The following is a 15,019-nucleotide window of genomic DNA, read 5'->3' as shown; positions in this document are numbered from 1 at the left end:
CAATCCATAACGTTCTTGTTATTTGTCAATAATCAGCTGGCAGCAGAGCCCGTTTGGTTGGGGATAAGAGGCTGAATGAAAGCTAACCGTTACGGATGTGATTCACCGATGGTTTCCATTTGAAAATTCCCTTTTAAGTTCTGGCTTTATTGTATTGATGTTGAGCCTGTTAATCAAACTCCTGGCTTTGATTTTGATTGGAAATCTATCCACGGTCAAATGGGTTGAGTTGGTAATCGAGAACAGACAGAATGAACGTACCTCATCAGAGATAAACCTTTATTAGTTTATCATTGTGGTCATTTTATCAAACATTGACAAAATGAAAAGGGACATTTTCAGATTTAAAAAATAAAAAGATGGCAGTGTGCTTATTATGACCTTTTTCCGATGAGGGTTTGGCATTAAAACTGAACTAAGTTTAAAACGAACTTCGTCGTCTTTTATCGCCCTTGAAACATTTATAGGAGCAAAGGAAATTGATTTAAAACATTCATCATTTTAATTTGAAAATATTAGCGCTGATCATTGGAGCCCAGTTTGGGTTTATCTGTATCCCGGTGGCAGCATGGGAGGATTTTCCAGGGGCATAATAGTAACTCTGCACCATTCAGTCTCTGATCCTCCTGGGTGAAAGTTGAGTGCCTCTTGAGATCTGCGGCACAATGGCTCAATGCGGTGAGACCGAGCACTCATTGCTCTCAAACATTATGCCAGAGCTGGGCAAACTCCATTCTTCATTCAAGCAATTTTAAAAACTGTATATTTTTTCCGAAACATTTAAACCGTGACACTTTTGCAACACAAGAATTGTGATTTCCAATTTTGCACATGCAGCGTTTTACCAAAGGCAAATAAAGTACTGTTTCTATTCATGTGCATTTACAGTTTGTGTTGTTGAAATATTTCATTGGGGTTATGATATCCCATAATTTAAAGGATTTATATAATTTACTGATTGAAACTCATTTGAAAAAAAACTTCCAGCTCAGCCTCAAACCACATCTGGATCAAACAACAGTGTGTCGAGAACAAAAAGAAAAGTAGAAATAGAAATAGAATGCAAGTTTTGGAAACTTTGAAATCTTTTTACTGTTAATATAATAGGGCAACTTTTCATGCACATTGTAGGTTTTTCTCCAGTAATCCCACCACGTCGAAAGCAGATTATCGTGACAGTTAAAAAGGACAGTGTAACTTTATCTCCGTAGAGACGGGTTTGATCCTAAACGCAGCTCTGATTCTGCCGTTATGTGACATGAATTATTTCATTTTCATGAACTCCAGTGGCTCGCTTATCCCCCCCTCCGTCTCCCTCAGAAGGTGTTCACCCCCACTGCGTTGCTTGGAAGGTGAGATGTGAAGATCAAGGGGCTGTGTGTTGATCCATAGCTCAGGAATGGAGAGCCTGAGTGTAAAAAGTCTCTCGGGTAGGACGGGCCCGGTCCTGCTGGAAGCTCCAACGACTCACACACACACACACACACACACACACACACACACACACTCACACACACACACACACACGCTCCGACCTGTGCCCATTCGCAGTTGACTGCCATGTAAAACACATTGACTCTCTGGAAGCCCGGGATCACAGCCCCACTGTAAACATGGAGCTCTCGTACCGTGTGTAAAACGTAACAGTGGACCCTGTTTGGCCAACAGATTCCAGCACACGATCCGGGTGTTCCCCAGAGGAAGAGGGCTTGTCGTGGTCTGTAAATGTGTCCGCTCCAGAGACGGCACGACAACACCTGATCTGCTGTTTCCCCGGGCGGAGCAGCCAGCAGTGCACGAGGGCCAGCCGTGTTAGCTACACCAGTCACAAGGTCAAGGTCTGGACAACAGCTCACTATTGCCTTTGTCTGAGCGCTGGAGGTGCAGCAGATTCTCTGGGAAAGTGCACGTTACTTTCCCCACAGCTGGCTCTGCAGCTTAATAAATATAATTAATTAATTAATTAATTAATATAATTTTATTTATTTAATTAATAAAAAGAGTGTCGTTGGGAAGTCAGAGTATGTTCACATTTCAAATTGGAAATTAGTCCCGTATCTAAAAAATAGATAATATATCAGTGCAGATAAAAGGGTGTGTCTGTGCCTATACTCTTGTGCCTATAAACATCTATTATGAAGTCAGTGTGCAGGGCAGAGTTTTACCACAGACCTCAATGGATTTGGATGAAAAGTACGAGACCCCTGTCATTTTCAATTTAAAGAATTATTGAATTATTTCATATTTTTTCGCCAAATGGCTGCACGTTTGAAATCAATGGATACAGTATAGCCTACATGTCTTGTGTCATTTCAGGTTGTTTTTTTAAGTGGCACTTTGCCCTCCATTATACCAACACCATATCTGTGAATCCTTTTTTAATCTTAAGAATTAAATATGAAATAATGTTTGGTGTTGAATGTTGTCATTTTAACACTTGTTACAATCATAGCAATTGTTGTGGTTCTAAAATTGATATAGGACTTCATTATTCTATTTTATTACTTTTTCAGCAGTGCACCGTTTAGAAAGGCAGCATAACTATTTATGAAGACGATTGAAAACTATACTTAACTGAGATGTTTTTGGTTTATGAAATACTCTATTACACACCATTTAATAGGTTATACATTCTGTTCTATTCATTTTACAGTCGTGCAATATACCCTGTGATTGATTGGTGTCATGAAAATATTGGCAACTATTAAGCGTAATGATAAGGTCACAACAAAGTGCCCTTTGAGAATCTGGCATTTTATGTATGATACCAGAGCAGCGATAAAAAAAATGCCAATAAAATAAGGTCAGTGTTCGGACTATTCATCATCACGGACGCACTATGACTCACTCCACTACTCTGTGGGAACATCACGGCTCTATTCTATTTGAATAGGGCACCGATCCAACTGAAAAACGGTGTTTCTTTATGCGCGTGTACGTCCGAGTAGCTAAACTCTGCTCCCGTGCGTTCTTATGCTAATGCTGGTCTGACATCAGCAGTGAGATCAAAGCAGGGCAGTGGGTAGTGCTTTTAAAGCTGAGTCCCCCCCCCCCCCTCCTCAGGCTCAGTCACTCTCTCAGCCCTCTCTGTCCCGCTCGCACTCACCAACACCATGCGTACCTGTCCGGAGCTCCTCCACCACCCCGTGCTGGATTTTACTCGTGCGTCTGGCTGATAGCGACAGCAGACGACTCACTCTGAGAGGATATTCCGAGATTTTTTTTTTTAATTCTTCTTCTTCTTCTTGTTGTCTGGTTTTGTTCCAACGGTGAAAAGCAGAGCGCGCGGCAAAGGTGAGGAGAAACCCGTTTGGTCGGAGAACAGTTCTGCTGCTGTTAGTGAGCGATGTGTAACACGTTTGGGATCGTTGAGTGAGTAAACATACGAGGTTATCTGCTGATAATTAGAAATACGTGTGGGAAGTTAAGGATAGGAGAAATAACTGCCTTTATATTACAATGATGCATGTTTGATTTATGTTATTACCATAACAGATAGGCCTATAACAACTTCCATACAAGCTGCTTCTTTTTGTGTTCAAAGTGACTTTCTCCTCATGAATACTTCTCTCATGCTCACATCTCGGCTAACAACACTATTACAAAGGTTATTATTAAATATTCATACATCCTTGTCCGACCTTGTCAGTTAATCTCCACTGATTCAATCGTTCGGGAAATATGATGAGCAGTCCACTTGGTGTGGCCGGTCCCTGCCCAGCTTATCTTGGCTCGGTGATAGACACACATCGGATGGTGTGTGTGTGTGTGTGTGTGTGTGTGTGTGTGTGTGTGTGTGTGTGTGTGTGTGTGTGTGTGTGTGTGTGTGTGCGTGCGCGTGTGAGGCTATCAGCCTTTATCTTTCAGGGGGGAAACAGGAGCTGCCATTCAGCCCACTTCGGCCAAATGTACATTTAAACAGTTAAACCGACTAAACAGACGCGACGCCAAGCGGCAAATAAAGACTGGAGGCTAAATGCTCAGTGAATGTCTTATTCTAACCAATCTGTATGGAAGGCTGCCTGAGTTTATTATATGAGCCTACAGGTCAGAGAGCAAGCAAAGCAGTTGGCCGAGTGAGACGAGTTTCACCTCAGCTCATTTAAATAATTAATATCTCACAGTTTCAGCGGAACTGGCGCTTTAGGGGAAAAAAAGAAAAAAGAGTTCCATTATCAGTAGTTTGAATGCGGTCTGTTTAAGCTCTCTTCAAAGAGTCGCTCAGCGCTATCAGACAATGCTCCCGGTGCCCGCTGACTGCGGATCACCGCGTTGGACCCGCTGCTGCCGCTCGTTCTGCGAAATGCTTCACGTGTCCCCGAGTGGCGCGTGAGGCGACAACTAGAACCGATTTACAGAAGCTGGTGAACACAGTGGAAGAGCAGGGAATAAAGCCTGTTGGCCTGAAAGCTTCTGGCGCAACGTTTTTGCTTTTTAGAAATACCGTGGGTGACCAAAAAACAACAGCCAGCAGTATGAAGCCATTTCACATTCACAGAGTAAAGTCTGACTTGTGCCTACTGACACAAGCTGCAGGTAGGCCTACAGCTTTGGACCCCTCATTAAAATGCAAGAGATGTCTTAAGGTTTCATTGGAATTACTGGTTCCTTGTGTTTATTTGCATGTAGAAGGAGGTTGAAGCGTTGCATCATGGATTTGTTCTACAGTGTGCTTGAACTCCTACAATAGTGTTGGTGAACTGAAAACTACATTTCCCATTTTTTCTATCACATCGTTTTTCTTTATTTAATGTGCGTATAATGTTCGAGATTGTCGATGTAAAAGTAAAATAATATTCCATCATCTGAGCATTCCTGTGGTCAGATTTGGTCTGTTTCTAAATCTTCGTGTATAACCTTGTAAGCTTTCCGAGCGCCCGCGCAAAAGGCTTCCACGCCGCATTCATCTCATCGGGAAACAAATGCGGAAAAAAAATCTGCATTGCCAAGTCCTTGACGTTATTTATGTTATTAATTGCAGGGTTTAGAAGAGGAGGCCGTGCCATGAGACTTGACTTTCCAGCCTGAGCCGAGAAGCCCGAACGGCCCCCTTTGTGTTCGTGTCCTGTGTGTGAACTGGAGCCACCGTCCCACCATGAGGAGCAGCTCTCGTGTCCTGCCTCTTGGTGTGCTCGCAGCTCTGCTGCTGTCTCAGGTCTGCTCCGGCATCAAATGGCTGTAAGTATTCTCAGGAGGGGCGCCGTCTCGTTCTTCGGGGCCTTCGCATTCAAACAGCGTCCAAACAGACGACGTCATGAAGATACGCAATGTTATATTATGCGTCCGTGTGCTTCTGTGTTTTATGGAGAGTGGAGGGGCCCTTGGCAGCTTAGAAACGGGCCCCAGCATTCCTCTAGTTGCTCCTGATCAAGGGAGAGGCTAGGGCTGGGCGATATGGCCTAAAAAAAAAATCTCCGATTTTTTTACAAAAAATCCGATTCACGATTTAAATCGATTTTTTTCCCCCAAAATTTTTTGCAGATGACAGAAGCTGTTGAAAACAATTTTTTCTTTTATTTTGTGATGATTTTCCCAAGTAGGTTGATAAAAATAAAGTGCAAACAAAACCTGAACATTGTAGAAAGGTGCCTGTAGTATACAAAAAGTATTTGGTCACTCTTTTGTTTGCCTGAATCATTTAAATATAAAATTAAATTAAACATAACATTAAATGGCATTAAATAGTAGCCTTCCATTGTAAACAACTGTGCAAATGTAACTTTTTACAGTAAGCTTTTCTAACTGAATACACTGATACAAACACAGCATGAAATAAAATGTATATGACCCTTTAACATTCACATTTTCAAAAGTGCAACATCTGATCTAACATCAACATAACATATTTTGCACAGTAAATAAGTGCATGTAAACAAAATCAAGTGCATTCACAACATAACCAACAGTATTAAACAGTAGTGCATGTTTTTTCTAAATATTTTTTGCCAGGAAGACAAGCCTGTCTACTACCTCTGGCTTCAGGCATGCACGGTGGCATGTAACAATGCCCCCCCCCACACACTGAAAAGCCTCTCAGAGGGGGCACTTGTAGCTGGCACAGAGAGGTATTTCTTTGCTAAAGTACTTAGCCTTGGAAAGTTAAGTTGGTGACGCTTCCACCAGTCAAGTGGATCGGTGTCTGGGTCAACCTGCTGGACCACAGGTCAGTTGTTGCGGAGTAGAATGACATCCCCTCCAGCTCCGCAGAGATCCTTTGGCGTGTACTATTGTACAGCCGAGGCAAGGCAACGTCAGAAAAATGTTTACGGCTTGGTAGCACGTACCTGGGGTCCAAAGCTTTGAGACGGTGAATAAACCCCGGCTTTTCCACGGTGTATATGGGCACCATATCTTTTGCGATATACATCGCGACTGCATCCGTGATGGCTTTCCACCGGGCACTCTTCTTCTCATGCGGAGTACAGTTGGTGAATGTCTCCAAAATGCTGGGTTGTTGTTGTGAGGTGGCGGCGGCGGCGGCCAGCAGTGAAGCTGCTGGCCGCCATTGTTTTAGTTTGTAAACAATGCGCGCGCACTCTACTACGGGAACCCAACGGGGGGGAGGGGTGGGGGCGATTTTCTCGATTTTCAATAAAACACATCGCCTTAAAGCACACATTCGAATTAATCGATTAAATCGATTTATCGCCCAGCCCTAGGAGAGGCCATTGCGTTCTGTACATGTGTATCTGATGAAGGGGACAGTAGATTAGCGAGGGTTTCCTCGATATGAAGGGAAAACATTTCAGTAAAAGGAGCTCTAAGATCTCAGATCAACAGACCCCCCCCCCCCACACACACACACACACCAGCTGTTTAATGTGAAGAAGATGAGAATAGAGAATAAGGCGGAGGTGATGGGGCGTCATGGCGGTGCAGACAGTGCCATTGTGTGTAGTCTAGTTCGGCCTCAATCAGTGTAAAAAGAGTGTGTGCTGCAGAGGCATGCTGCAATGCTGTAAATGTTGACCTGAAATGTTACTTGTACTGAGCACCACGCTGTTTTTATGATACAGTAAAAGTAAACAATCATTTAGGAAACTCCGTAAAATTCCCAAGCTATTTTTCGAATTTGCTTATGTTTCAATTGAATGTTTTGCATGGTTTTGGTTGCTGTTCTCATAAACGCTTTGGGTTTTTTTTATCCGCGTGCCTCACGTCTGAGCTCTTAAAGAGACTCAACTTTCTGCTTGTGCTTCCATGGCCTCTTATCAGAGCGAGTGCTTGTCAGTCTCACAGCGGGAGGACTTCAGCAGATGTGCCCATGAGAGCTGGGGATGGCATGTGCTAAATCGAAGCCCTCTTACAGTCCTGATAATGCACAATGCGCAACGCAAAACAGATGCGGCTGTAAACACCTGTGAGTGCCGGGTTACCACCAGCCCAGCGGAGTCACAGCTTATCATTGGGCACCGAGCGGCGGGCCCCTCGGCCCCCTTAATGCAAAACAGGCCGAGGTGCAGGCTGCGCCGCCTGGTTCTCACGAGCTCTCTGCAGACACGGAGAGCAGAGATCAGAGCTAACCTGCTCCGCCTGCGGTTTCTCTATTAACTTAATACTCAATAACTTTAGAACGCTTAAAATCAAAAAGCGCACCCTCTTAATAGTGCGTAAACGGATGATTCATGTCAAACTGGGGCCACAGAGGACGGCGCTTTCTGTGGCGGCAAATGCGACGGATCTATGTAGTTTCTCATCTGACTGTGGATCTGAATTCAGTGGGATTTTTTTTATATTCCCTGGAATATCTTGAGGCCTCTTCTGTGCTTTAACAAAATAAAAGCGCGGTGCCAAGAACGTGTCACTTGAATGTTATGAATCCTCGGCTTGGCGTTCCTTCGGGATTTTCACTGCGATAACATGGCTCTTCTCCGCAACACATGCCAACATGTTTCCCCGCCTGAAGCATTATCTCTTTGAATTTTTCAATTGTTTGTTCCTGATGCGTCTCAGCGGCTTGCAATGTGTGTACGCAAGCAACTAGAGCGGCAAACACAGCTCTGTAACTAAAACTCTTTCTGAGCCGCGTAAACGTGATCATTTTACAACTCGGCAATGACATCAACACTGCTTGATGGTATTGTAAAACGCATACCTCTTCCTTGTGTTCATCCCTTCCCCTACAGGTCGATATCACACGCCCCTGCGTCCTTACACATCAACCAGACCCAGCACTGTAAGCTTCTGCCCGGCCTGGTGTCCTCCCAAGCTCAGCTGTGCCGCAGCAACCTGGAGCTCATGCAAACCATCGTCACGGCTGCCCGCGAAGTTAAGAAGACGTGTCAGAAGACCTTTGCTGACATGCGCTGGAACTGCTCCTCCATCGACATCCCCGTCGACACTCAGAAGTATCGGCCGGATCTCGACCGAGGTACGGCCGTTACTATAAACCGCTTGGAAGGACGGCGCGGGTGCTTTTGTTTCCAAAGAGCCGCTCCAAGTTCTTTTCTCTTTTACCCACGAGAGTCTGATGTTATTGGTCATGATTGATATTCAATGAATAGCCAAAACCGAGGTTGTTCAGTGCTGCATTTACTGCAGTTCAGAAACTGGTGAAATGATCCTTAGGCCCTTTGCATCTGCAGGTATGAGCATGACTGCCACATAAAGAGCTTTGATACAGCCAAATCTCCTTTTCAAAGATGATTGCCTCATCTTTCCTCTTTCTTCCTCACAGCCAAATTATTCCATCATTTATTCCAGAGGACCTTTAACCAGGAACTAGCATTGAAGCTGTTTTTAAATGAGACCCCCACAGACAACATGCCTTCATTCTGCATGATAATAAAATAGCCTTCTTTGCAGTCCGTCTTAGCTCTGTCTAATGCCCAAAAGGACCTTGAGTCAGCCAGAGGCAGTTGCTGTGTTGTGTGTGTGTGTGGGGGGGGGGCATGGCTGTCATTTGCCAAATGAACAGTCTGCACCAAACAGGAAATGGCTCATCTCTGTCCGGGCATGGCTTTGATCTAACCAGCCCACGGTCATACGTGATTTCTTCCCTTACTTCCAAATTGCTCCCCGGCCTTTAACATATGTGCTTTCCTGTGTGCTCACATCACCCCCACTTACATCAGCGCTCACTCTGCTTTACCACGAGAGGGCTGATGCACTATGTCTGATCGTTTCATTTTGTGCACTCAATTTCATTGTTCCTTTTTATGTTCACTGAGAGCTCTGAGAGGGAAACGGGACAGATGGATTTCAGAGAAGTCGATTATACAGCAGAAGTGCTTTGAGACCGTTGGAACCAACCGGAACCAACATAAATTAAAGCTGTCCATTACACGCCTCATGCTAAGGCTCAAAAAATACATTATGACAAATGATAACATTCTGACAACCATAAAAAAACAAACTCATCTCACAAAACCTAAAGGACATATACTGGTAGCTCCTTATATTGCGTAAATATCATTTAATGTGTTACATTTCAGAATGTACTGCTTTGCTACTAATCACTGCTAGAGCTGAAATGATTCGTCAATTAATCAATCAAACAGCAAAAAATTGCAAGTATTGTAATTATTGATTCATTATTTAAGTCATTTTGAAAGAACAAATGCCCAAACACCTTCTAACAGCTTCTAAAATGTGAGGATTTGTTGCTTTTCTTTGTCTTGTGTGACAGCAAACTTGAGTTTCGGACCGTTTGTTGGACAAAATAAGACAACATCACCTAGGTTTGTGGGGTATTGTGAGAGAAAACTTCACGACATTGTGATATTTAACAGACCAAAACATTCAGGGACTAGGACCAGGTCTTCCTTTATTTTACCATCATTTTGTTTTTATCTTCTTTGTGTCGACAGGAACCAGAGAGTCTGCTTTTGTCTACGCCTTGTCTGCAGCGACCATCAGCCACACCATAGCACGGGCCTGCACCTCCGGAGATCTGCGGCTGTGCGCGTGTGGCCCGATTCCTGCGGAGATCCCGGAACCGGGCTACCGCTGGGGCGGCTGCGCTGACAACCTGCACTACGGATTGATCATGGGCTCCAAGTTCTGTGACGCGCCCATGAAGATGAAGCGCGCTGGCTCCCACGCCAACAAACTGATGCACCTACACAACAGTGAAGTCGGAAGACAGGTCAGCGATGTGCCCGTACTTTTGCTCGTTTAAAAATAAGTGCAAGAATGCAAATAAATGTTTCCTAATATGTTTTAAATGTTTTTTTTGATAATGGGCACCTCATTTTAAATTGTAAATGTATTTGTGTACAATTTATTATGCAGTTGTTCCAACACCGATACCAGTAAACAAAATGCCTTCGTTACAGCCTGAGACACTGGATCGCGTATCAGCGAGTCCGCGATTCAATATCACGTTATCATTTCATTTAACAGCTGATTAGCGCTACACAGGAACAACAAGCTGATCCGTGCAGCCTGCCCTATCGCTACTGCACATGTGTAAACTAGTACTACACGCCTGGGGTTAAACACTCCCGTGCACGTTTTCTTCCTCATATTGCTACATCGTGAACAACAAAAAGGAGCGCTCGTAAACCTTCTATTAACGCACTGGTATCGGATCGGTACTTAGTATCTGTCGATACGCAAGTTCAGGTATCGAAATCGGTATCATGAAGGGAAAAGTGGAATCGGGAAACATCTGTAATTTGATTTGCCTGACATGTACTCTCTTATATGTTGTCATGTCTAGGCATTGAGAGAGGCGCTGGTGATGAAGTGTAAATGTCATGGTGTGTCCGGCTCCTGCTCCATAAGAACCTGCTGGAGAGGCCTGGAAGACCTGAGGGAGATCGCCATGGACCTGAAGATCAAGTACCTGTCGGCCACCAAAGTGGTTCACCGGCCCATGGGGACGCGCAAGCAGCTGGTGCCCAAAGACATTGACATCAGGCCGGTGAGGGACAACGAGCTGGTCTACCTGCAGAGCTCCTCGGACTTCTGTGCTAAGAACGAAAAGCAGGGCTCCATTGGCACCCAGGACAGGTGAGAGCGCCGCGCCACCTCGTTGTGTTTGACCGTGCATGAGAAAGAGGGGGATATCTGGTAGCAGTGATGTTGTCTGGTGTTAGATTCGTTAGCACGACTCACTCAGCTGAGAAAGAGGAAGTGACTGATCCTGGATGTCTGCTCGTCCAGGATGCTGACTCTAGCGAAGTGCTGTCCTGTCTGGTGGTCCCGTTTCGTTTGCAGGCCGGCTGATAACAACCAGCGGCCCCTGAGAGTGCTCCGTCTGTGGCTTGTCTGAGCATGTGTCACTGAAAAGGCCACTGCGACCGGAGTCGTGGTCTCGCTATCTAATGACTAATGCCCTTATTCTTAGGACTGAGTGGACTCGAGCTGATATCGGTTGGAGGGGGCCACACAAATGGGGAAATAGTCCGCCAAAGATAAAGGTTTATTTGCGCCGCTGGTTGGGACAGTGTTACGTGCTGCTGCTTTGTGCTCCGTGAGAAGCTGGTGGGCAGCGAGGAGCCCATTTGTCTGAGGGCCTGACTCAGGCGGAGATCGGTCCAAACACTATCAGAGGACGAGGGCACAAATATGCAGCGCTATCTTCCAAGCTTTTTGAATTTCTCAATTTTCCAAAACTGAGTTGCAGAAAAGGACAGCTTGTTTCTCCGGCTTTACAGTTTAGCTTTGAATTTGAAGGCAAACTATGAGGATGACTAGTTCGTTTGCTGAAGTTTCTCTGTTGTTGTTCAAACTCAATCCTGTGTAATTTCACAAACATCACCCCGCTGATCATCTGTTTAACCAGACTTTAACAGTTGAGTAAGCCCCTGAGGATAAAAAGCTCCACTAAATGGTACGTGATGATGTTGCGTATTTTAAATGTCATACATCATATGCCTGTCATATCATGTGTCCCTCAGCCATTGAGCCACTCTCCAGATAACCAGAAGACATGCTTCATGTCAAGGACACTCGCTGTGCTCGATGCGTCCGCTGTCTGCAGCCTGATAACGCAGCAGACTCGCTCATCCTGCTACATCGGTGCTTTTGGCCAAATCAGGAGGCGTCCGCTTTGCTGCCGCTATTACACGAACGCGTGACGCTAATGTTTGCGTTTGAGTAAGTGTGAGTGAACATGTGTGGGAATCGGTTGTTCCCATATGTCTCAACTCGGGCAACCTTAGCTATACGTGCCACCATTGTCAAGCTGTGGCTTAATCAATGGCACACAATGTTTGCAAGAGAGTTGTTTGGAAATGTATTGTGCCATTGCCATTGTGTGGCCTTTTATTTATGGTAGTTTGATTGATTTTTTTCCTAACCTTGCATTCAGCTAAGACCCGCCCTACTCTGCCTCTGATTGGCTGGAACTTGTTGACTTCTGTGTTGAATTCGTAAAGTTTATTGCTGATGAAGCAGATTGGTGGAAGTTTGGTAGGTCAATAACTTCAACTCAGATGTGTGGATGTTGAGAAATGTTGCTACGCAGGCTACCTTTCTGGATTGAATGGAATTACAAATCCTTTGGAGATTTAAATGTTGATGTGGTCATAATTAAACTTAATATTAACCTGAATGTTGATAAGGCACACTGATTAACAAGAGAATTAAAAACGAGCACTTCGTATCAAAGACGCTGCCGGCCCCTGGTCTAGACCGATGCTCTCGGGTTTCTCAAACCTCCCTGCGCTCCAACACTCACTCACACAATGTCATCTCACTGATGGCCACTTTTTATCGTTATTTACACTTGAACTGACCCCGCTCCTCTCTACATTGTTAGCTCTGACCCATTCACAAGACCTGACAGCTGTGCATAGAACGAGAGAATGTGGGACAGCCAGAGGTCATTTTAGCAGCAGTTCCTGATGGATAAAATGTGATCACTGACTAAATCCTCTCGCTCCTTTTGCGTGCTTCCCGGCTCCCACCAATGTAATAAACCTGTCTTCCGCCATCTCCTTCACTCCCGCAGCCGCCTCAGTGTCTCCCTCAACACGATGGTCATTAACACTCTGCCATCATAAAACAATGCAATTATGTGGAGAAGACAAGCTAAAGAAAGGGAGGGCAGCCCTGTGTATTCAGTGTGATTCACGGCGGGGCTATTCTCTGCTCATTCAGGAGGCTTTAGGCTTCTGAAATGCTCAAAAGGTTGAGGCACACAGGACGGCTCTTTTAAAAGGACCATTGTGTGCTTCGTACGGAATACTTTTGAATGAAGCTGCAAACGTAATTGTTTTAGGCAGGAAACCACACTGAATATCTAAACATTCATAGCTGGTTATTCAGTCCTCCAGAGTACTTTTTCTTCATCTTGTTGAAGGGGATGTGTGTAGTTGTAAGACAGAAACTGAATGTCTGATTGAACATTCAACCTTTTTTTGTCTAATTTCAGGCAGTGCAACAAAACCTCCCTCGGCAGCGACAGCTGCGACCTGATGTGCTGCGGCCGTGGCTACAACCCGTACATGGAGAAGCTGGTGGAGCGCTGCCACTGCAAGTACCACTGGTGCTGCTACGTCACCTGCAAGAAGTGTGAGCGGATCGTGGAGAGATATGTCTGCAAATGAGTGTGTGCCGCCAACCGGCCTGCCCACCAGCGGCCCTCTACTTGTACCCAGTCGCCCCAGAGGCCACAGATTAACCAAAGCACTACAATATGGAGAAGGCTTACTTTTGTCTTAAGCTTCAGCATGTTTAACTCAACGAGACCTGGTCTATTCTCGTGTCAGTATCATTGTTTGTATCGAATCTTCAAACTGCCGATTGGGCTTCTGAGCTTTTTTCTCCGCTTCACAAAACCTGGACGTGGAGAGCATGGCGAGACCGCCGTCCTCCTGGGTATTTCCTTTTTCTTGTTAATAATTATAAATCCCCCGAACAGGGATGTTGAAAGTCTATTTTATTATATCTCTAATAAAAAGAAATAATATAGGATTTTATGCTGGAGGAGAGGGATTTCTGTCTTTCCCCCTCACTAGACAGAGACTTGTGTTTGACTTCATTTCACGGAAATCAAAGGGTTCTGATGGATCTGCGTGGTACTTCTTTTTAACGGTACTATTAAAACCTTTTTTACTCTGCAACAATGGACAATAGGGGTAAAAAAGGAGCACAAAAGGGAACTTCAATGTACTTTTCAATCATGGAACATTTTTGTGGTTGACGGTTTGGACTCTCGCCATGTGTCCTGTGCGGATCTAGACATGCCTGCATCCCTGTGGACTGAGAGACGACGATTAAGGACTTTGTGAAATGGTGCATTATCTCCTTCATGTCTGACATGCAGTTCAAAATATATTCTATTTTTCAGAGCGTATGAGCTGAACTCATGGATTTTGTAAACCACTGTTGGGTGGGTGTACATACTGTTATTTTGTATACTGAAATAAAGAAAGAAGTATTTATAAAATAATAATTTCACATGGAACTTGCATGTTTTTTCTCTCTTTTACTGTGAACTGCGCCTTTAAGGACGTACCGTGTGGCTCTTCTTACAGAATAATTATTTCCAAAGCTGAGCAACATTTATTGTAATGTGTTATAAAATAGGAGTTTGCCACAACTTACAGCACACCGTGATTGTAACTCAGCTCAGCCCAGTCGGAGCTGCAGGGTTCAACCTGACAGCCTGTCGGGAATCGCTCTCTGAATCACCCAAACCCTGGGAAAGTGTTGGACAGTGTTGGACATTCCTCCTCCTCACAAAGGCCATTGCAAGGGGATTTTTGTCACTCCTATCACACTCAAACACCCATCTGTCTGGCGCCGGACCTCCAATGAACAAACATCAAATAAAAAACAGGCAGAAATCAAATTTATTTGGAGCATATAGTCAGACCAGGCGGTTGGCTTGTCGGATGAAAGCAGACTTGGCGCTGCGTACAGACGAGATATTACCCTCTGGCCAGCCGTGTGTTGGTTAAAAGTGGTTCTCATGATTCTACGCTGACAGAAATAGCTGTGGAGGATGTAGGGCCCCATGCTGTGAGCTCACATGATGCATCGCAGCACCGGCCTGCGCGAGCTGCACACTCACTGGAGCTGTAACACTCCCTGACCTCTACCCAGCCTGTGCACACGGAAACAG

The 15,019-nt window shown here is 44.8% G+C and overlaps 1 protein-coding gene across 1 annotated transcript; it reads left to right on the top strand.

Annotated features, from left to right (window-relative positions):
- Positions 1 to 3,126: 3,126 nt before the first annotated feature.
- Positions 3,127 to 14,290, top strand: wnt11 (wingless-type MMTV integration site family, member 11). The gene is made up of 6 exons (XM_079284080.1): positions 3,127 to 3,294; positions 4,982 to 5,178; positions 8,127 to 8,371; positions 9,810 to 10,087; positions 10,664 to 10,956; positions 13,325 to 14,290. Exons 2-6 carry the CDS (start codon positions 5,096 to 5,098, stop codon positions 13,497 to 13,499), a joined length of 1,074 nt encoding a protein of 357 aa, XP_079140206.1. The 5' UTR covers positions 3,127 to 3,294; positions 4,982 to 5,095; the 3' UTR covers positions 13,500 to 14,290.
- Positions 14,291 to 15,019: the final 729 nt, after the last annotated feature.

This window comes from Melanostigma gelatinosum, assembly GCF_949748355.1.
Source record: "Melanostigma gelatinosum genome assembly, chromosome: 14".
NCBI lineage: Eukaryota > Metazoa > Chordata > Actinopteri > Perciformes > Zoarcidae > Melanostigma > Melanostigma gelatinosum.
The sequence above is the reverse complement of the archived record's forward strand: the minus strand, read 5'-3'. Positions and strand labels throughout refer to the sequence as shown.

Coding starts and splice junctions, on each gene's coding strand:
- wnt11 (XM_079284080.1), top strand. CDS start 5,096: ATGAGGAGCAGCTCTCGTGTCCTGCCTCTTGGTGTGCTCGCAGCTCTG. Junction 5,179..8,126: donor TGCTCCGGCATCAAATGGCT/GTAAGTATTCTC, acceptor CTTCCCCTACAG/GTCGATATCACACGCCCCTG. Junction 10,088..10,663: donor ACAGTGAAGTCGGAAGACAG/GTCAGCGATGTG, acceptor TGTCATGTCTAG/GCATTGAGAGAGGCGCTGGT.